We start from the raw sequence: 22,053 nt of genomic DNA on the forward strand, positions 1-22,053 counted from the left end.
TGTGGCAGCTAAAGCAAGCAGAGTTTCCTCTTATCATGAAGAGGAAGTGACACTCCAGCTTCTGAAGCTGGAATGGCAGTTCTGTTGTCTCATTGTATTGGTAGACGGGGTAGGACCAGAGGCATCGGGAGATCAGGAGGGAGTTTGGATTCAAACGTGGCCCTTCCGCTCAGCCCAAGCTCTCACTCCAAGACCCGGTGTGGCCCTGTAACATGGACCTCCAAATAACAGACTCCAGGCTTCCTCTTTGCACCTTCACACAAATGTTTGTTCCCTTTGGAACTGCGCTGCCAGCTACTTCCTTATTCAAGGTTTTAGCACCCAAAGAATCAGTGTGAGGAACCCATGGGAGAACATGGGAGGGAACATACGTCTGGCAGAACTGCACACACTCATCAATGTAAATTAGATGTTCATGAGTATTTCCATGTTTGCTACTCTGTAATTTAAAAACTATAAACCCCAGGAAACCAAATGTTTTATTGCTTTAATATGTTCAAAATCATTTCTCCACCTCCCAACCTTCTGCAAGCAGGCCTCTGAGAGCATGCCCTAGGTGTTGTCCTCACCCTCCATCAGTCTGGTCCTCAGCGGGCTGGGATGGGTGGAGCAGGGCTTGAGTAGCAGGATGGAGAAACACTGTCCCCCTACCCCTTTCTCTCTGTGAATAATAGGTCATGGCCACAGGCAGGAAGAAACTAACCAGGGTAAAGAACAAAGAGAGGAGGAGAAAAAGTAAGAAAACAGAGGGAGAAAATAAAAAATGGAGGAGACACAGATGCTGGAGAAGGCTGAACTGTCACTGTGGTAACCATAGGTTTCAAGTCACTGATTAAGCCACGAAGCTTCAAGAGTCAAGTGAATTTATGGGAGCACTGGGATGACATGTGAAGCCAGTGCAGATAATACCTGCAGGGAAATCAAGCCAGTGGTCTCCAGAGCTGAAAGCATATTTGAGAACATCTGCTTATATTTATTTTTATCTGATTATCCAATTTCTGTTCATGTTTTATAATATATATGACATAGTGACATGTATATAATTTATAAGTAAATAAATATTTCTATATCGGGGTGGTGAATGCTCAAATGTTTTCTACTAATGGGGTACATGGTCAAAATAGCTTGGAGGCCACTTCGCTAGAAAACCATTAAAGACTCCTCCATCCTACCTGGCAAGGCCTGGGACCTCACAAAAGTCTCTACCAGGTTGGCTTAAAGAAATAATCAGCTGTCTAGAAAGGTCTAAGGCCTCATGTCCCTTTTTTTAAAGGGTGAAATCACTTGTATTTTGGTGAAACAGAAAAAAATATTACTAATGTGACTGTCACTACCTAAACTCCCAACCATCCTCAAAGGAAGTCACATCAGAGTGGGTCTGCCCTGTGCAATTATGGCCACTGAAAGGCAAGTAAGGACCAGAACCCAGTCTGGGCCCCACTCACCAAGCCGTATGCCCGTGGGGGGTGCCTCTGCCCCCGGGAAGAGGGCCTTTTGCTAACTCTCACAAAGGTGTAAGAATCAACAGCCCTGCTTTTCTTATTTATTGTTTTACTTTATTTGAATATAATTTTCTCATCTATGTTGCTTTCATAAATACAGTTTATTGCTCATTTTCTCTTAGTCTACTAATAATTTGGAGCTTCCAGCTCCTGGAGATGGTGCAACATTGGGAAGTGTTAGAATGGGGCTCTGGCTTTAGCAAGGGCAGCCCTTCAAAACCATGGTGAGCACTCAGAAGCTGAAGGTCAATTTCAGCCTTTCTGTCTCAGAGATGCCCCGTGGCCATGTGACTAGGTGAGTTGTTCCACACCTAGACAACAAAGAACTAAGCCTCAGTCCAGCTTCAGTTGGGGACAGCCTGTTCCCTGGGTCCTGAGATGTGGCCTGGCTCAAATGTCTCCATCGGACATAGCCATCCAGCCAGAGAAAGTTCCAAGTCACTCAGCCTGAGACGATAGTGGAATAATACAATCCTTTTGAACACAGCCACCAGCGGTCATGGATGTCCACATATGTCCCTGCTCACCCTTATCTTCCTGCAAATTCCACTGATTTATTTACTGGGAAATGTGATGTTTTCCTCCCAAATGTCCTCTCTTCTTAGGGACTAATTTTGCTTCCCAGCTGTCACATAGCAAAGAAAAGGGGAGCAGTGTTGGGCCTCTGTGGGCTGCTTCGCCTGTACTCCTGGGATTCTCATGCATCAGCCTTGGGCTCTTTCATCGATTTGACAAATTCCTTGACTTCTTCTTCCAAGGTTTTGTTCCTCCTCTCAACATCCTCCCGGGAGCGCTCCATGTTGCGGAGGCTGATTTCCAAGGCTGCAGACTTCTTCTTTTCATTCTCCAGTTCTTCATTGAGCCTCACCACCTTAGCCCAGACGTCATAATTTTCCTTCTCAAGGCTACAAGGAAGGAAAGAAATGAATGAAAGAATTGAGTATTACCTCTAGACTCTCCCTTCACCCTTGCTCACACCCTCCTCTGTCCATTTGCCTTTCCACATCACACGACCCATACCCAACCTGTACCATTTGTTTATGTCCCAAGCCCCACGTGAGTATTTCCTAGGAAACTGAATTCCCACAGCATGTCTGAGCCTGTTTTGCCATTTAACACCATCTTGTGACATCCCTTGTATTTGTTGTTCATGTCATTTTATGTCTTCCGCTCAATAATAGTCTTTAAAAGAAGGGACTACATCTATTATATTTATTTCAATACCCCCTCCCAGCACCTTGCATTAGTCCTGCTCAATAGAAATATTGATTGACTACTGAAGCCCCATCCATGTTCCACAGATTCCATTCCCAACACCTTTGTAACACTTAAGAGCCTTCTCATCCTGCTTCAATGGTGAGTATGGACAGCGCCTTCCCTTAGTAAGGCCTCCTAGGAACCAAGATTTGGAGAAGTACAGGGAACTTCCCTTTGGAGCAGTCTTGGCAGTGCCACCCTCACTTCTGAATCCTGCTCCAGGTGAAGAATCTGTTGGATTCCTGAATTCAGGGGCTTTTCACTGTGACTGGCCAAAATCCTAATCTAGTCCCAGGTGGCCCCCTGCCTGGCTATGCTGAATTAACTCGCAGGAACGAGAATACATATGCCATTTCTCAGCCAAAAGAGGGGATTTCGGGCTTGTGGGAAGATTGTGTGATTGGAAATTTGCTTCAGAGTTTCACTCTGAGAGGTACTGCCTCCCTGCTCCCTCAAATGCCTGATCATTTTACATGGAGACAAGCTCCCATCTGAGCCCATGCCTGACATGTCTTCAAGGGCTTTGCCCTGTTCTGCATATAATACCTCTTGTCTACCACTTCCTATTGCTTCTTAAAATTAAATCAGTCTCATTCCTTCTGGTCCTCCCATTACAAAGCTCCTTTTCTTCTCCAAATTCTCCATATACCTCTTGCTTCGGGAGACATCTCAAATGAGACATTATGCTACATCCTGACCAGTGATTTTAGTGGAGAGGTAAGATCTGAATGGGCTTGGGAGCTGGTTGAGGCAGGTGCAAATCCCAGCCCCACCAATAATAAGTTGTGTGACCTTCAGGAATCTTTTTGTCCTTCCTGACCCCCCATTTATTCTGTAAAGTGGGGATATTACCTATTTCTAAAGATTGCTATGGGGATTACATGCACAGATGTGTCTGAAGCATGAAACTTAGACACTCTGGACTGTTTCTTCTCCCTCCACCAAGGATGGGAGGTCCCTGATGGTGGATTCAGAAGACTATTCCATTCAGGAGGAGGGGCCGCCTCCATGGCAGACAGTTCTTTCCCTACCCTGTCAGTGGCATCCATGTTAGAGTACAGTGGGAGTCTTCTCCAGGATGCTTTGGGCACTGCCAAGGCGTCACACCAGCCTTTTAGTTCTACCAACTACTGATTTGTGCTCTGGCCTCCACTTCCCTGCCCTCTCTCCTCTCAGTGCCTTCCTCCTGCTCTAGCCCACCACTGGTCTGGTGCATGAACACCTAGACCTGCTTCCTTCCTCTGCCTCTGAACCTTTGGTCTCTCTGCCTGGCCTGCTCTTCTCTCATATGTAGACATGACTTGTTCCCTCTTCTCCTTCAGGCCTTTGCTTCAATGCCATCTTCTCAGTGAGGCCTTCTTGACAACCCTATTGGAGCTCACTTCTGGAATCCCCCAACCTCCTGCCCTAATTTATTTCTCTCCATGGCATTTTCTACCATTGGGTAAAGCATATATTTTCATTACTTATTTGTATGGTCTGTCTGTTCTCACTAGAAGGAAAGCTCTATTAGCACAGGGACTTTTGTCTGTTTTGTTCAGAGCTATTCCCCAATAGCTGGGATATCACCTGGAGCACAATAGGTGCTCAATCAATATTTTCAGAATGGATAAATCACTAATGTGAAAAACGTTTTAAGTTTATCTTAATTTACTAAGCATGTTGAACCTTAAAGGATTGCTATTTAGAAAGTTGATTAAGCTACATAATTTTTCATGAATTTACTTTGAAGCTCAGAGTTTTTACTAGCTTAGTCACTCATCACTCCCTTTACCCTTTTTTCTTATCAGGCCTAACTGCTAGAGATTACTGTATTCTCCAAACTGAAGGTTCATAATGTCACTTCTTTGGCAGATGAGAACAATCCCTATTGCTTCTTACGATGGAAGCTGAGTGGCTCCCCTCTGTATGTGACTTACCTTTTAATCTGTTCCTCGTAGACTTGTTTCTGTGTTTCTATTTCCTTTTGCAGCTCCTGGACCGTCTTTTGCAAAGACTCCAGTCCCTCTTCTCCAGAGTTCTTTGTCCCAGGCCCGGTGTCAGAGTTTGGGCTCGAAAGAGTATCTTTCTTGGAGTCGCAGGCATGGGAAGCGAGTGCACCTGCTTCATTCCCAGGGGACCCTGGCAGGGTAGGGATGTTATCATAGGTGGAAGTCCTCTGGGCATCAGAAAAGTTCTGCACACCTTGAGACAGTGTTCTCCTATGCCCCTCCCCGGCCTTCGCCTCTGAAGACGACGACCAGAACTCATTCTTAAAGATCTCCACTTTGCTGCTGTTGGCACCTTGAAAAGCTGCTGTTAAGAAACATTTCCGATTAGGGAGGGTCTGAGTTCTTTTTCGTGATTGCAGCTTCCAATCTCCTGGCTTTTCCCTGGGAGTTTTGCTGCTGTGTTCCGGAAACATGTCACTTGGCTGTTGTTCAGTGGGGCTGGTTGCTTCTGAGTCGCTGGCCTAGAAAAAACATGGCCATGAAAGTTACATGGGTTTTTCCCACTTGTGTCATGTTCCCAAGAAAAAAAAAAATTAGAGGCTTGAAAGAAAGCATCTCTGGGCAGCACACCTATGAAACTCTTCATTAGAAGACCATCTATTCATTGGTCACATTAATTGATTATCTGACTGGCATTTTTTTTCTAAAAGGACATTGCACTTGAAGGAACTCATATTCTAAAGGTGAAGCCCTGATTAAAAGCATTATATGTTTAAGGTAAAAGAGTCCTAGGCCAGGATTCTTTTATAACTTTAGGATGGGGAGGCTTTTCTAACTAGGACTCAAAATCCAGAAGCCATAAACAAAACATTTGATAATTTCAACCTACATGGCATGAGCCCCCAAACTTAAAAGAACAAAATTAAAACAAAGAAATCACCACATGCTAAATCAAATAAGAAATGACAAAATGGCAAAAATATTTGCAAGCCATATCACTCTCCCTAATATATAAGGTTCATACAAATTGAGAAGAAAAAGACCAATAACCAATGGAAAAGAAAAAGACCAATAACCAATGGAAAAGAAAAAGACCAATAACTAATGGGAAAAGGACAAGATAAAGAGCTCACAGAGGAAAATGCGGCGGGCCTTTACATATAAGGAAAGATATTTGGACTCTCTTATAATAGGAAAACTCAAATTAAAATTACTGACAAATCAGTTCTCACCTATCAAAAGGACCCCCACCATAAAAGAACCCCAAATCTGACAGTACACCTCTGCTGGTGAAACTGTAGGGAAACAGATTATTTTATACATCACTGGTGGAAGTACAAAATTGCACAAACTTCATTTGATAATTTTAATGAAAATTACACATTACAAATGTATGTACCTTCAGAGTCAGCAATCCCAGTTCTGGGAATTTAGCCCAGAAATACATCTGCCTGCATACAAAATGAAGCCTAGTCAAGGTTATTCATTGCAGCCTTATTTTTAGTACAAAGGGATGAAAACCACCTTTTTATCTATAGGGGCTGGTTAAGTAGATAATGGTACAAGAGTGGAACACTATACACCTGCAAAAACATAAGGACATATGAGGTAGCTGTCTATGTATTAACATGAAAAGGTTTCCAGCATATATTGTTAAGTGGAAAAATTCAAGATACAGAGTGGAGTGTGTGTGTGTGTGTGTGTGTGTGTATGTGGAGAGAGAGAGAACTCAAAAGAGATTGTTATATTTTGTGTAAAAGGGAGATAAATAACAATTTACATTCATATCTGCTTATATTTGCATAAAGGAACACTGGAAAGATAAATAAGAAACTAAAAAGGCAGGGAAGGATGGAGTGGGTGAAGGTAGAGGAGGGATCAGGACTTCTCAATGTAGCTATTTTTCTTCCTTTTTATTTTTTTCAGTTAAATTAAAAAGGAAAAGAAAGAGAAAGACAAAAAAAATGAGTCATAAACGTAAAATCTGAACATAAGGGCTGAAACTCTTCTTCTAACGCTTCTGCTAATCAACTGCTTCAACAACCTCTTCTGGGATCAGAAGCACCTGGGCCTTGAGGTGAGAACTAGATCAAAATCTTATTCTGTAACATTCTAGTGCTGCCACCTTGGGCCATCTGGTCGACCTCCCTGAGACTGAGGTCCTGAGACATAAAATGTGCACGATAAATTCTACCCAATAGATTTACAGTGAGGAATCCAGAGCTGATCTGTTTACATTTCCCAGCAAAGTGCCTGCCCAGAACTGCCCACACTGTTACCATTAAAAAAGAAACCTGTCAAATGAGCATAACAATAGCTAATCTGAAGCACTTCTAGGATGATGCCACTATACAAGGTATGAGAATTTCTAAATATTAATTTAATTTTTGAGTGTTAATAAGATGCATTGTGGCCAGACTTTACCTAAGAAACATCACCACCAACCACTACCTACGTTTCCCCCCAATCCTTTCTTAATCATCCTCAATAAAGATTGAAAGTACTATAGGCAACTTACATTACCAGGTCAACCCAAAATTTGCAATTCATTCCTTGGTCACACATAATGAGTCAGGCTGCTATATAAAGTTCACATGTTCTTTTATAAAAAACTTGTTTTATAAATATATAAAACATATTTGACCTTTGTAAGTTGTTGCCCTCAAACAATCTAAATTTCAGAGTCTGCAGAGTTTTCTGACATTGGGAACGTGAGCCCCAAGCCCTCAGTACAAATGAGGGGGTTGACATTGCTGAGACAGTTTATCAGAAAATGGGAAATATTACACGAACACATCACATGCTCTGAGAAAGAAATCACGTTTCATGGGTTAGCAGGAAACCAGTTCTCTCTGGACTTTGACCCAGAATTTTCAATAACCCTCACTCAAACATTTACAAGGTGGTATATCTCTTTTCCCATTGAACTTCTCTGGACTGTTTCAAAGTGTATCCCTCCAGAGTGTGCTTCAGTGAAGAGTTCCACTGCTCAGTCATTGGCACACACATCACGAATCTCACCTCCAGGATGCAAGCAGAGACTAGACTTTGAAAGAGGCCAAGCTTTCAAGATGCCCAGGATGGGAATGGCTGGAGGTGGGGGGAGGGTGTCAATTGGGGGAAAAGGAGACATATGTAAAACTTTAGACAATAAAAATAAATGAATAAATAAATAAAATAAAAAGACGCATTCCAATGAGTCCATACCAGCTGTACTCATAGCCACAGCATCATCAAAAACTCCCCCAAATTGCCAGCCACAGCAGCTCTTACATGGAATGACCTGGATTAAAAGACGAGTCTAATGGAAGGCCGAAGGCTCTCTGCGCCTTACCGTGTTACTGAAGCTGTCTGTCCTAGAAATTGGGACGTCCTCAGAGGCATCCCAGCCCACAGAGCTTCGAGCCACTGGAGGTTTCTTGGGGTCATTTTTGGGAGCCGGGGGTGACAGGGGTACATCCTTGGACTTGGGGAAGAGGACCTCATGGTCTCTGATCATCATGGTCATCACTCTTTGGATTTGAGGAGTCCCTGAAAGAAGAAGAGATTTGTGGTGCTGGACCATGGCGTAGTCCTCAAAGGTCTCTATACCTATGGGATGTCTCCAAAAGTGTCTCTAAAACCACAGCGCCCCAAAGGACCCCATTTTGCTCCTCACAGGACTCTTCTTAATTGCTTGGGATAGGATACTGTGGTGAAAAGGATGGGCTAGAACAGTGATGGCGAACCTATGACACGCGTGTCAGAGGTGACACGCGAACTCATTTTTTTGGTTGATTTTTCTTTGTTAAATGGCATTTAAATATATAAAATAAATATCAAAAATATAAGTCTTTGTTTTACTATGGTTGCAAATATCAAAAAATTTCTATATGTGACACGGCACCAGAGTTAAGTTAGGGTTTTTCAAAATGCTGGCACGCCAAGCTCAAAAGGTTCGCCATCACTGGGCTAGAACAAACACGTGGATTGGAGTGAAAGTTTACACCCCACTGGCTCAGTCTTTAATCAGGAAATTAGCAATCTAACAGCAGAGAAAATTAAGACATGTGTCTCTCCTAATGTGGTCTTCAATGTGACATGCGATTTTTATTGCACACACAGTTGACTACGTGCCAGGCATATTGCCTCCCCAAATCTATGGCAGACATCAGTACTCTATGGCAGGACTTTTGCTCACTGATCCCAGACACAGCCTCAGAAGCCTTTTCAACACAGCTTTACAAGTACTCTTTTTGTGACTTGGCTTATAAAATGAAACTTGTTTACTCTCTCTGGCTAAGGGTATTTAAACATAATACAAGATTAAGAAACATTAGCTAACTGTTTTTGTGCCAGCCTATTATATGTACTGTGAGCCCTTTAGGTAAATCTTTAACCACTGCTGTGATCTGGAGAATGGACGTAATTCCTGCCCTGCCTACTTCACAGGGCTATTTTACAATTCAGACAAAATAATCAGCTGAAAATTCATGGCAAATTGCAGATCAGTGCCCAGACATAAGGGCTAGTGTCGTAACTGTCATTAGTTCCTCTGCATCTGTCTTACCACAGGACCATCCTTACCCCTCATAATCACAGCAGGGTCTTCTACCTTTGACCTGATAAGATTCACACCAATCACAGTAGCCAGGTTATCCACGCTCATCTTGTTAATAGCACAGTTCAGCTGGATTTCATGTAGGAACCTGTGAACAGACAGGCAATCCCAGAGTGAGAAATAGGAATTTGCCAGAAGAAAGCACTTCTGGGTACCAACGAAATCTCAGAGATGCATCCCGATTCTCCTTCTGATCTCAGGAGTGGGATCAGCCTGCTCTTCCCAGAAGAGTTTAGCTTCACCCCCAAAGATTCAAGATCAAGGAAGAATAGAAACCAGGAGGGGCCTGGCCAGCTGAGGTGGTGGCCTTGGTCTGGGAGCAGCGAGGGGAGTTACATTGGCAGAAGGCAGGATCCAGTTTCAGGGAGCTAAGAGGTGACTAGAAGGACCAAAATGGGCATTTGACTGCTCCTTGTCCTGCCTTTATAACCTTATCTCCCATCACATCCAAGTCTCCAGAGAGGAAAATCTCAGAGATGGGAATCCCAGTGCCACCTAATCTTACCCTCCAATTATAGCACCAAGTATCTCAAATTCTCAGGTGCTCAATAATTAACAATTTTTACTATAATTCTACCCAGTTGAGGCATGCACTTCTTATTTACAATTAAAGAAAAACTAAACAGCCAACAAAGGAATTTCTACTTTTTCCGGAAACCATTTTTAATGGATAGGCTGGAGCAACATAAAATTTGAAACACAGAGAAATGATCAAATAAATGCTTGTCTGTTCAAATGAGAAAAGCTTATAGAATATTATGAAGTTATTTATAATCCTATTGTATGACATAGGAAAGTGTTCACAATGGAACATTAAGCCAAAAAAGAAAACAGGGTACAAATATATATATGTAATTCCAATTTGGTATAAAAATTGTTCTAGTAAATGTATATTGATGAATGTAAAAATCAGTCATAGAGACAAAACATCCAGAAGGAAAAACACTCAGGTCTTAATAGTGATTTTTACTGGGTAAGGAGATTGTGGGTAATTTTTATTTCTTCTTTACAGTATGTTGCATTCTCCTGGTTTCCAAATCAAGCATATATCACTTTTTATAATCTGGAGACTATAAAAAATGATTTTTTAAAATTAAGATAAATTTCAGCTCTGTCTGGCATGGAGATCCAGGCTCCCAACTCAGCAGGTCTGGGTCAATGCACATGTTACATGCTGCCACAGAGATGACACATAGCAAGTCCTCAGAAAGGGGAACTGAAATGTATGCCTCTGGGGTACTAAGTCAGGATGATGGGAGATAATTCTAGAAAGATTATAAATATTTCGGTTCTATTGCATGTCCCAGGACTCTGAGCAGTGCTGAGGAAAGCCTGAGGTGGAAGCATGTACATTTTGTATGCCGATCAAACTTTCAGGGGGTCTTTTAAATTACCTTGTGGACACAGGAAACTACCTCGGAGCTATGTAAATAGAGTTGACCTTCCAAAGATCTGAACTAGAGTCTCTGAGTTCACAGAGACACTCTTTCCTTCTCTATCCAGGAGCTTATTTATATTCTTCTTATTAAATTTATTGGTGTAACATTGGTTAATAGGATCATATAAGTTTCAGGTGTGGATTTCTATGATACAAGATCTGCATATTGCACTGTGTACCTATCACCCAAAGTCAGATCATCTTGCATCACCATATATGAGGTCCCCTTCACTCCTCACCCCCTTGACTAGAAACTGTGTAGCAGATACCGGGGGACTCCTACCTGCAGATGTAGCTCAAGAGGCTGTAGTTGTCTCGAGGAAGGGTGGAGAGCTGCTTCATCAACTCCTGCTGAGCCTGGAAAGACATTTTTAATACCAGTAAATGAGCCTGCTCACTTGCCAGCAATGAGACCTTGGAACCTAATTGGTGTGTCTGTGTAGAAGCAACACTTTGGCAGTGCTAGTGGAGTGTTACATCTCAGGTGTTCATTAAGCAATTACCGTGGGTATGAGTTGTTGATAGTCCTTGCCTCGGGTTCTTGGAAGAAGAACAAATAAAAAAGTAACACTACAAGAAAACAATGAGCCTCTCCATACTGTTTTTTGCAACATTTTGTGAATTTACAGTTATTTCAAAATAAAAAGTTATTGAAAGACACACACAAAACTCTGAGAAGAGGAATTATCTCAGGGAGCCACAGACCGCACAGGCAGCTGAAGCTGAAAGGAACAAGAAAAGCTCCCTGTCCTTCCTCTCTCTGGGACGTGCATTCTCTGTATGCCCATGTCTGACACTTGTGGTCATCACGGAGCTAGTACAGTCAGGCCTCTCACCTGCTCTCCAAGTTGGGCAGCTTGACCTTGTGTCCCAGTGGGTCTCAACAAAGCCATATTGCTTGAAACCCTTATCAAATACCTCCCCCCTCTCCTACTAACTTTAAAGTGACTTTGGGGTATTTGATTAGGGGCCAATTCTTTATTGGATTGTTACCTCCCATGAAGGCTGTCACCATGATTGGCTTCATTTGTCTTTGGTTTCCAGGGAAGTTCCTGTTGGACAAAGTATCTCACCAACAGGTATGGACCTCCTGACACACTGTTCCCTGCCGACCAGAATAGTGTTCAGTAGCCATCACCTTCTTTCCAAGCAGGACACCTAACTCTAATGAGATACCAACCTTTGCCTCATCTGCATTCATGAGTTGCCCACAGAGCAGGAATCCCTCATACTGGCTCCAGGGAACCACAGGCTCTGGGAGGTCTCGGAGGTAGAGCTTTAATAGGGAGGCCACCGTGTGCACATCTGTATCTCTGGAAGAAAATAAGCAACACCCTTTGAAAGCAAAACTCCAGAAGTCTCCTCAGCTCCCCCCTGGCGATCCACTGATTAGAACCCAGGTTCTGAAGGGAAGCTTTGCAGAGGAGTAGAGTCTGATAAAGGTATATTGACCAAAACATTTTTGCTAATTCCTTTTATGGAATAATCCTCCCAACGCCTTTTCCTTTATCTATTCTGCCTAACTGCATCAAAGGCAAGTTCAAGGTCTACTTTTTCATTAAACCTTCAACAATTTAATCTTCATTGCTTTCTTCTTCCTCCAAGTCCCTTAGCACCTCACAATTTAGCCTTCTGTACTTAGTGTCTCATTTTTCATGTGATAACTGCTTTATATCCATGGTCCATTGATCTATTTGATCCCTCAGAGTCTTAAAATAATTCTGAGATTCATTCATATATTTATGCCATCATTTATTCAATCAACAAGCTTTGAAAGAAACTATTCAGTGCAAGATACTATGTCAGGCACTAGGCTTTCAGCAGTGAACCCAAGGGACACACAGGACACCTCACTTCACTGAACCTCAGAGGTGTGCACACTTAAATGTTACCAAGTCATTACAATACTGTGTGCTTAGTACCATGACAAGGGAAGTCCTGGACCTGGGATCATATAGAAATGTGGAAAGGGACACTTAATGCAGAGTTGGGGAGCTACAAGGGACTCTTCCATCAAGATCTGTAGAGTGACCAGGAGTTACAGCATGGGGCCAGCAGCATGTGGATCAGCCTGGAGCGGGAGGGAGGAGACCTGCTGCAGGAACTGAGACAACATTCATTAGATCACGTGATCAGCGGAAAGAGACATGGGCTCTTCAGCTCAGCTTCTCTGGTTTACCGCAGGAGTTGATACACCATGATCCCAGAGCCAAATCGGCCCGCTGCCTATATTTGTACAGCCAGCTAGCTAAGAATGGATTTTACATTTTTTTAATGGTTGGAGAAATAACTCAAGAACATTTCATGGCATGTGAAAATGACCTAAATTTTGAATTTCAGCTCCCATAAATAAATTGCTATAGGAACACACTATGCTCATTCATTTTTGTATAGTCTTTGGCCAAGTTGAGATAAGAGCAGAGTTGAGTAGTTGCCACAGAGACCATCAAGCCCACAACACATAAATATTTCATATGTGGCCCTTTTAAAACATCTGCTGACTCCTGGTTTATAGAGCTGTTGCATTTATTCCATAGAGAAAATAAATCTGAATCTACCATATACTGGAAGATCATTAGTAAAGAAATATTGATTTATTTCATATCAAGAAAAACTGATGTTCTTAAGAGATAGCCCTGATAGTATTTAGAAAGCTGTGATGTGGGAAGAGGTTCGGATAATCTGAGTGTCTCCTTTGGTCAGCATTTGGGAATATAGATCTGCTGGTGGAGTACCTCCTAGTAGTGAGAGACAGGAGGGGTGGGTTGGACAGGAGGAGGAGAAGGGAGGCCTTAGAGGCGGCAGAAGTGAGAATGCCAGGACTTGACTAGAAAGCTCTGTCTTGGCTCTGTGTGCACATTTTTTAACACTTGTTTTTGACAGCCAGTGGTTGGAGGCAACCCCTTTGCAGCCCGTGAACTCTGTACCTCCGCCTGCACAGACCAGACGGCTGTCTATGCGCCATGGTGGACCTCAGGAAGTCAGGGGGTGGGGTTTCAGGAAGAGACTTCCCTGCCGAGTCATTGCCTAAAAATATCCCCAGGCAAAATACACAAGAAGTTCCCAAGAAAGTGCCAGAAAATCAACCAGCGCACACCTGGCAGGAGTAGCAGTCTCCTAATGTCGCCGTCCACCCAGGTCTTAATCAGAATCCAGGGTCTACGGTTTGATTGGGGTCTCTCTCACCCCACATCCAATTAGTCTCCCAAGTCCCCTCAATTCTACTATCCAAATGTCACATGAATATCTCCAAGAACCTCCCCTCTTTCCACTCCACTTTTCAGAAGGAGGATATTTTTTTGTCTTCCCCTCCATCCCCCAACTTCCCCCACAGCAGGACTGCTCAGCCTCCTAAATCTAGCCTCCTGCCTCCAGGGTTCCATTCTCCAGTGCACTGTGTGTGGCCTGGCATAGCCCGCAGCACTCAAAACACACCCACAGAAGGAATGTAGAAAACAAAGAATTTGGAATGAGAAAAAGAGCATGGAGGATATGTCAAGAAAACAGAGTCTTTTGAAGAGAAACAATAATAAAAACTACTAGACAGTTTAGTCAGGAGAAACTAAGACAACATGAATAGCCAACATTAGAAGAGAAAGGGGTTATAAACCACAGATACAATATAGATACCTCAAAGTTGGCATCAAAGAACACAGTTAGCTATGTAAATCATCCTAGAGCACCGAAATGCACTGAAAGCTGCCCATTCATTTTACCAGGGGAAGATAAGGCTGCATCGCCTGGCTAACTCCTCATGCTTCTTTATTGTGTCTCAGCTTAAATGTCAATTTTCTTGGGGAGCTTCCTAAATCCACCAGACCATGTCAAAAACCCCTGTTCTAAATTCTCACAGTACCATCTCTTTTTCATTTTTAGCATTTAATACAATGAAAATTATAGTTATTTCTGTAAACTTTTGGTGCCCCATTGGGACAGGGCTGACTCGGATGTCATTGTTATAGTCTAAATTTCCAGCATGATATTTCCTGATTTTGCTGTTCCTCCAACCCAATGGAACATCCTTAAATAATGTTTTAAATCAAAGACTAAGAGCAAGTCAGGAGCCAGGTGGCTTCCGAGTTCAAGCCCTGGTCCAGCAGAGATGAGCCACGGCTCCCCATAGCTCTGCCCACCTTCCCTTGAAGCACTGATCTTATAACGCAGAGTGTCTCTGTGCGTTTCTCCCAGAGACAATAGGTACTGGAAGTGTACTAGCTCTGTGATCAGGCAGTAGCTAGCCTAGTAGAGGCTGGACAAAGAAATTTTTAAATTCATGTTTTTATCTTGAATGAGAGCCTGACACACCTGTACTAGAATCTGCCAACACAGTTCCTTTGATTTCCTTCATCTAGAGAGGCAATTTTGGGGAACGCACAGTGAAACTGCACATGTGACCAATGTAGGGGTCTAGATGAGTACCCGCAAGGCGCATGTGGGCCCAAAGAACCAGTCCTGGGAAGACCCTGAAGAACCCTTCCTATTTCTGGCTGTGGGAACTCCTCAGTTCTGGCAGTGGAGATGTGTGATAACTTTCCTCCTTCCAGATCCAAATATTTCAGAAAATCAAAGACTCTGGCTCTACCACCCAGGCTGATTTTATACACACAGGCGGCTAGGGCGGGTATTTGGCAACCCAAATCACCTCTATGCCTCCTGGCTCACTTCACATTGCTTTTGCAACAACCCACCTGCATCTTTTGATCAACTCAAAGCTAATTAAAAACATAGGAAGAAAAGTGAATATAAAGGTGGCAAGCTTAATTGAACGAGTGCCTGGTAATGAAAATCAATTTACGGTGATGCTAAAAGGTCCTTAAATTTCATGTCCATAACCTGGTATAAACCAAGTAACAACTCCACCCCATTGCTTTTCTATTAAAATATAGCACCCTTGCTACACTAACCTGTTACGTGCCAAGGGCAGCAAAGACAGGCCTACGGTGGTCCAAACTAAGACAGTGGCTGTGAGAATGGAAATGGATGGGTGTTAGAGATGCTTCGGAGGCAGAATGGAAACACTGGGAACTGGAGGGACAGGAGAGGGAGAGGGGAGCAGTGAGACTATCCACACAGCATGACACCCAGCTATTCACCCTTCCCCAGGATCAGCCCTGCTCCTCCGTCCTCAATAAGCTTGTGAAGAATTTCAACCTTTGGAAACTGGATAGTGCTCAGGCCTTAATTGCTAAATCTTAGTTTATGGGCCGCTGATTTGGAAAGAATAATGACTTTTTCTTGCCAGCAGGACAAGTGCATGCAGGCAACCAAGGCAAATATTGCACAATAAGCAGAGCGCGTGCAATGTAGGGTGGTGGTTGCCCTAGCTGAGCGTGGCAGACAAGAAAACCTCAGCTGGGAGGCTGAAGGAGGTGGGGAGGGAGGGGAAGGGTGGGGAGAAATGTCCCTGCACCAGATATGCCCCAAACAGGGCTGGGCAACATCCATGGGAAAGCACCAGGCAGCCAACCTGTTAGTATGTACTCCCTCCAGAAGGGCTCAGAACTAAGTTCAGAATTGGATAGGACTGTGCTCTCCCACACTAACAAGGGCCAGTTCTGGTCGCTTCAGGAAAGCTGTGGGAGACCATCGCAGCCCTTGGATCTGGACATGGTGCGTTCTCCACCACACCCAGTCTGTTGTACAGGCAACTCAGCCCCACGTTCCTTATCTGCCCTGAAGGCTGGGCCTGGAACTAGGACTCATCTTTCCCTCTACCCCATACTCCCCTCCTCCTGTATCCTAAACATCTCCTGAGTCTGCCCAGCAGGCTCTCCGTGGAGCTCACATCTCTCTCAGGTAAGGGATCACCATGCTCTCCTAACTGTGCCCCAGGCTCCCACATTCTAAACTATGAGCAAAACAAAGGCTCTTTCTGTTGCAAGACAGGGCTCTTGGCAGCGTTTGTGTGAGTCTCATAGCTCAATTGGAAGAGAAAAGCCCTCTTACGCAAGTTAAGGCAGAGGGGAGGGCGAGGTGAAGGCAGCGTACCTGTCAAAGGAGGGCCTCTCCCCTGCGTCAAACGCATCTCTGAGCTGCTTCACCAGGTTGTCCTGCCCAGGCAGCCGGAAGATGCCCTCTTCATTCAGGCCATGTTCGAGGATGAACTCCGCACACTTCTCCACGAGGATGGGCACCAGGTGGGGGCCAAATTTCTGCTCATAGGCCACGGTCTCATCCAAACGCTGGCCAAACACCGCTGGAAGAGAAAAGCAGCACCTGCCCATTATTTTGAGTCCCGTTGGATGAACTGACAGGTCAGAGCGCTTTGCCTATTTCTTGAATTTCTGTGTTGCCTATGACCTCAAAGGTTTTGGGGAAATGATACTAAACAAAATAGAGGAAACAAGTCGCCCACAATATTTCCTGGGGCTGGAAACTGGGCCAGTTTCTGTCAGTCTCTTTCTCTTGACACACATTTTTACGTATTTAAAGTAACAAGTCACTTTTATTCAGTGTGCTAGGAATTGTGTTCAGGGCTTTGCATATCTTTTCTCGTTTAATCTTGACAGCAATCCTACGAAGTGGTATTAACTGTTATGCCCACCTTACTGTTGGAGATACTGAGCCTTAGAGGCACTGATGAACCTGCCAAGGTCAGAAGCCAGGGCATGGTACCGTCAGAATTCAAGTCCAGGCAGTACATGCAAGAGAATGTGCTCTTAACCACAGCAGCGAACAGGTGATTTTGAATAACCTGCTTGTGTTATATCGCATTAAGCATAAGTCTGTCACATGGATGTCTCAGAGCGTGTTAAACCAGTGTGGCATTTGAATAATTTAGGTTGGTTTACTGTGCTTGACTACTTTAACATTGCCACACAGAGAACATATTCATTCGCCTAGCAGAGTTCCTGGAATGTACGTAGCACAATGTATTTTTTTCTAATTAATTGTTTAATTAATTATTTGACATTTGGATGGATGAGCCCAGGCTATTTCCTCTTTTGAACTACTTCCTTAGGGCAAAGTCCCACATGTAGAATTACTAGTTCACATGGCTTGAACATTTTAATAACTAGCTGGTATGCAAATCGCATTCCAAAAACACTGTTCCAAATGACAGTGCCTCCAGCAATGCATGCATGGACCAGCTCCGCCCCAGCCCTGTCAGCGCTTGGCTCTGGCCTTTTTCCACCCCAGCGGTGTAATAAAGTTAATTTCTAAATCAGGATAATCAGTGGCTACTCATTTTTTTCCCACGAGGCCTGGAAGTTCAGAAGACAGGTTATGGTTTCAGCTCTGTCCTGCCTGAGTTTCCCTCTGTTATAATTAGGTCTGTGGCACCAACCACTTCAAGCCCTGGACACAGGTTCCCAAAGCCTTTGGTTTTTTTCCCATGATTCTCTCTCTAGTTGGTCCCCTGGACGAGCCTCTAATTAATGTGGATCCCACCTATCAAGAGCTCTAATGGGTTCTCGAATCTCCCATGTCCTTTCCACTCCTACCCATTGTCCCAGGCCAGCCCACGCTGGATTCCTCTCTCATCTATGATGGTGTTTCTTCTCTTCTACTATGTTCAAAGCCCTCCTACTACTTACCTTTCTAAACCACTGGTCTACCTGAGCATATTCCCCCTTATTTTTAATAGTCAGCCACTTCTTCCCAAATTACCACAGCAGTGTTTTTCAAATTACCCCTCAAAATCCTCAGGGTGTCCTCTGAAGCCCTTCCCTCACAAACATCAAGTGCTTGAGAGGTGAGGGCATGGGATCCAGGAGCAGCTGAACAAGTGGGTCTCTGTTTTCCCTACTCCCAACCAGACCTGCTGGGCTGTTGTCTGTTTCACTTGTGTTTCAGTGACACTGACTAAATATTTCTGTGGCTGAAGTTTGGAAGCTGGGGCTGGCATTCTTTAGATTGGCATTCAGTCTGGCACCCACCTACCTTTCTGGCCTGACTTCCTGCCACACCCTCAAAGGCACCTCACCTGGTGTTTCAAAAGCCCACAGTGCTCGCCAGTGTTCATGCCCTTGAACGGTCCCTTCTCACTACCCAGTCTGTTCACCTCTCCCCTCTCTGTCTGCTGGAATTCCATTGGTCTTCCTTGGCTCCATTCAAGTATCGTCACCTCTGGTAAGCCTTCCCTGACCCCAGCCTGAGAGATTCTATCTCTACTCTGTGTATCCGTATCCTTCTCAAATATCCCAACCCCTTTCCACACTGTGCTGTAATTATGTGTATACCCCGGTTCCCTCTGTATAACTACAGGCTCCCTCATGCCAGAAATATGGGGTTGGTCTCTTTTTACTCCCAGTGTTTAGTGTAGGTCTTGGCACAGGTAGAGTCAACAAATTTTGCTAAATTACTTAATAAGTCATTTCATCTTCAAGCAAATGCTTTCCATGATTCATGATAATTTTGGCATTTATTTAGTTTAAACACTAGTCGAGATCTCAGCAGATAAAGTCAGCTTTACGCTAACATTTATTGAGTACCCTGCCATGTGCCAGGAGCAGGACACATGGCATTCCATTGGCTATACACAGTAAGGGACTGCTATGCTCAGTTAGCTTGTCATCAAATTATGAAAATGAAAAGACCCCATGCAAAATAATGGAAAACAATGAGAGAATGTCAATACAATATAAAATTAGATTGCTGTTTGTCCATGAAATGACCTGGGTAGATATATTCCCCAAATTGGAGGGAAATAATTAAAATGATCTGACTTAAAATATAGGCCACATGGCATTTGTAAAATTCCCTTTGAGGGGTCTAGGGAGAAGCACTTCAAAGGGAGAGGTGGATGTGTTTCCGAGTAGATGAAACTTGAATTCAAGGGGCCCACTGGGCCTCCTAAGGAAAGATTTCCCAAACACAATGTGACAGTGTGCACAGAGCTGTCAGAGCTGTCAAATGTGAGCAGCAGTTCCAAGGTCCCCAAGCAGAAGGAAGGTCCACTTTGCAGGTGACCTGGAATCAAGCTGCTTCTTACACCCTCTGCACAGTCAGCCCTCTAACTTTTCTCCTCCTCTGAATCCATCAGTCTTGTCCTGTGTTCCTTCTCTTTTCCTCCCATACTCCACAGTCAGTCATTTCAATGTCACTTTCACCAGTACACTCATTCCTCACATCTTTTCTCTCCATCATCCCCACTCTGCTGATTTCCACTCCCTCTCCATGCCTTTATCAGGACATTGGGAGCCATGCAGGAATGTAGCCTAACATTTCATAGACATGTGTATTTCCAATCTCTGTAAGATCGGTTCCAAAGCTACACCACTTCCCTTGAGCTCACCACCATTCCCTCTCCTGTCTCAGAAGGTGACCTTGTCTCCTCTTTCCCTTATCTCCCCAAATTGAGGACATCATGAGTGAACTCCCTCATTTTCAGTCCCTGCCTCTCTCACTCTTCTTCCTGTCTGCTTGCCTGTCTCTCTTAGAGGGAGAAAAGGACCCTGTGCTTCCTCCAAGATAGTGTTGTCCTCCACCCTGTTCACCTCTTCCAAGATTTCACTCCTTCTCTTTTTGTATTTTTCTCTTTCAATTGAAAGAGCCTACATGTGTCTAAGTCTTTGCTAAGTTATTAAAGACTAATCTCCTACCCCAAGTCTCAAACACCCAATGCTTTCCTTTCTTCCATTCACCAGTATATTCATCCAAAGAATGATGAGTCTCCTTGAGTCGTCCACCCTCACAGCCCTTACTTCTGCCCTTAGCATCCACTTCCCAAACCCTCAATCCTCTCCATCTGGTTTAATCAGCCTGCATCTTTCCACCCAGTCTGCCCAGTAAAATTTCCAGTGCCCTCCTCTGCTTATCCCACACTCCACTTGTCTTCACTGAAGACTCTGATGGGGGTGATTCTTCTTCCTTTTCAAGACTTTCTCCCTACATGAGTACAAAGTCACCCACTCTCATTCTATCCCCACATCTCTATGGGCTCTTTTGCAGTCTCCTTTACTGTGCCCCTTCTTCCACTTCCTGTGCCATTTCCTGGCATTCCAGCTCAGATGTCCTCCCACTCTAGACGTTGGGATATCACCTACAAACCGGTAACTTAAAATCCACATATCTGCTCCAGGTCTCTCTGTATCTCTATCTCCATCATGTCTCTCTCTCTCTCCTCTCTCTCTCCTCTCTCTCTCCTCTCTCTCTCCCTCCCTCCCTCCCTCCTTCCCTCCTATTCCACAAGTCCAACACCTAATGGCAGTTCTCCCAGTGTCTTTTCCAACCTCACTCTCCTTCTACGCCCCCCGACTGCTCACAAATCACCCTTCTCCTATAGCATTCCTCACAGCCATAGTATTTGGTCAATCCAGCAATCAAACACCAAGCACTTTAATACAAGGTACCTGCACTCAGCCCAGTTAGCAAAAGTGTGAGTGTTGAAATGATCTGCAACAGCCCTCTTTCCTTCCAGATAGATCAGTACATTCTAAATTGCACTTTAAACTGTCTCTCCCCTCTATCCTTGCTGCCACTTTCAAAATTACTGTAATGATTTCTTATGCAACTCTGTTTCTTGCAAATTCCTTTCACTGGAATTCACAAATCACTCAGCAAATACAGACTGAGCATCTGCTGTGGTAGCTAGAGATTATGATAGAAGGAGTGAAAAATGGTCTTTGCTCTTGAAAACTCTGGAACAAATGCCCTTCCTCCTTCTCCCCACCTGGAAACCTGATCTTACTATAGCCCAAGTTCAAATGTCATCGCCTCAGAGGGACTTTATCACTCTCCTCTGTGCTCACAGAGCTCCCTGTACATACCTCTATTCTATCCCTTCTCATGGATTTTACGATGATTTATTTAAACATCTCTCTCTTCCATTGGACTGTGGGCTCCTCAAAGGCCGACAGCCTGTCTGGCTCACCATCTATTTTTATCTCCTGGCACCGAGCCTGGCACATGATGGACCAGTCCTCAAGGAGCCGTTACTCCCTGCTGTCCCCTACCCCTCCGGTACTCAGCCTTGTCTCCCGTGAACACACTCTGATCAGCATTTCTTCATACTTGCATTTGTAAAGATCAATGGTCTATTTTACATTTATAAATCCTGGGTTCACATTCTCCATCTTCATATTAATTCCTCTATCAGCCCCCATCAAATACCCCTCCTTCCTGATAAAATTCTCACATGGCTTTTGGACCACCACTCTCTCCGTTCTCCATTTATCTCATTGGCTGCTCCTTCTCAGCCTTCTCTGATGACCCTTCTGTGTCTCCCTGTCCTCCAAATGTCAGAGTGTCCCAGGCTTTCTTTTCCTCATCTGCACATACTCTGTAACTCTCACGGCTTTAAATATCACCCATATGATGAAGACTTCGGAACTTTACATCTCCAGCCTACAAATCAGCCAAAGCTATTCTCTCCAACAAGAC

The 22,053-nt window shown here is 44.0% G+C and overlaps 1 protein-coding gene across 4 annotated transcripts in view; it reads right to left on the reverse strand.

Moving 5' to 3' along the window:
- Positions 1-1,534: 1,534 nt before the first annotated feature.
- Positions 1,535-22,053, reverse strand: part of ARHGAP25 (Rho GTPase activating protein 25) — a 76,188-nt gene continuing 55,669 nt past the window's right edge. For all 4 annotated transcript variants that reach the window (XM_059659579.1, XM_059659578.1, XM_059659577.1 and 1 more), the window contains 7 exons: positions 16,717-16,924; positions 11,909-12,041; positions 11,012-11,085; positions 9,257-9,378; positions 8,025-8,221; positions 4,679-5,211; positions 1,535-2,407 (listed from right to left, as the gene is read on the reverse strand). In XM_059659579.1, coding sequence (XP_059515562.1) covers positions 2,200-2,407; positions 4,679-5,211; positions 8,025-8,221; positions 9,257-9,378; positions 11,012-11,085; positions 11,909-12,041; positions 16,717-16,924 — 1,475 coding nt within the window. In that variant the 3' untranslated portion in view covers positions 1,535-2,199. The remainder of the gene's footprint in view (positions 2,408-4,678; positions 5,212-8,024; positions 8,222-9,256; positions 9,379-11,011; positions 11,086-11,908; positions 12,042-16,716; positions 16,925-22,053) is intronic.

This window comes from Myotis daubentonii, chromosome 12, assembly GCF_963259705.1.
Source record: "Myotis daubentonii chromosome 12, mMyoDau2.1, whole genome shotgun sequence".
Lineage (NCBI taxonomy): Eukaryota > Metazoa > Chordata > Mammalia > Chiroptera > Vespertilionidae > Myotis > Myotis daubentonii.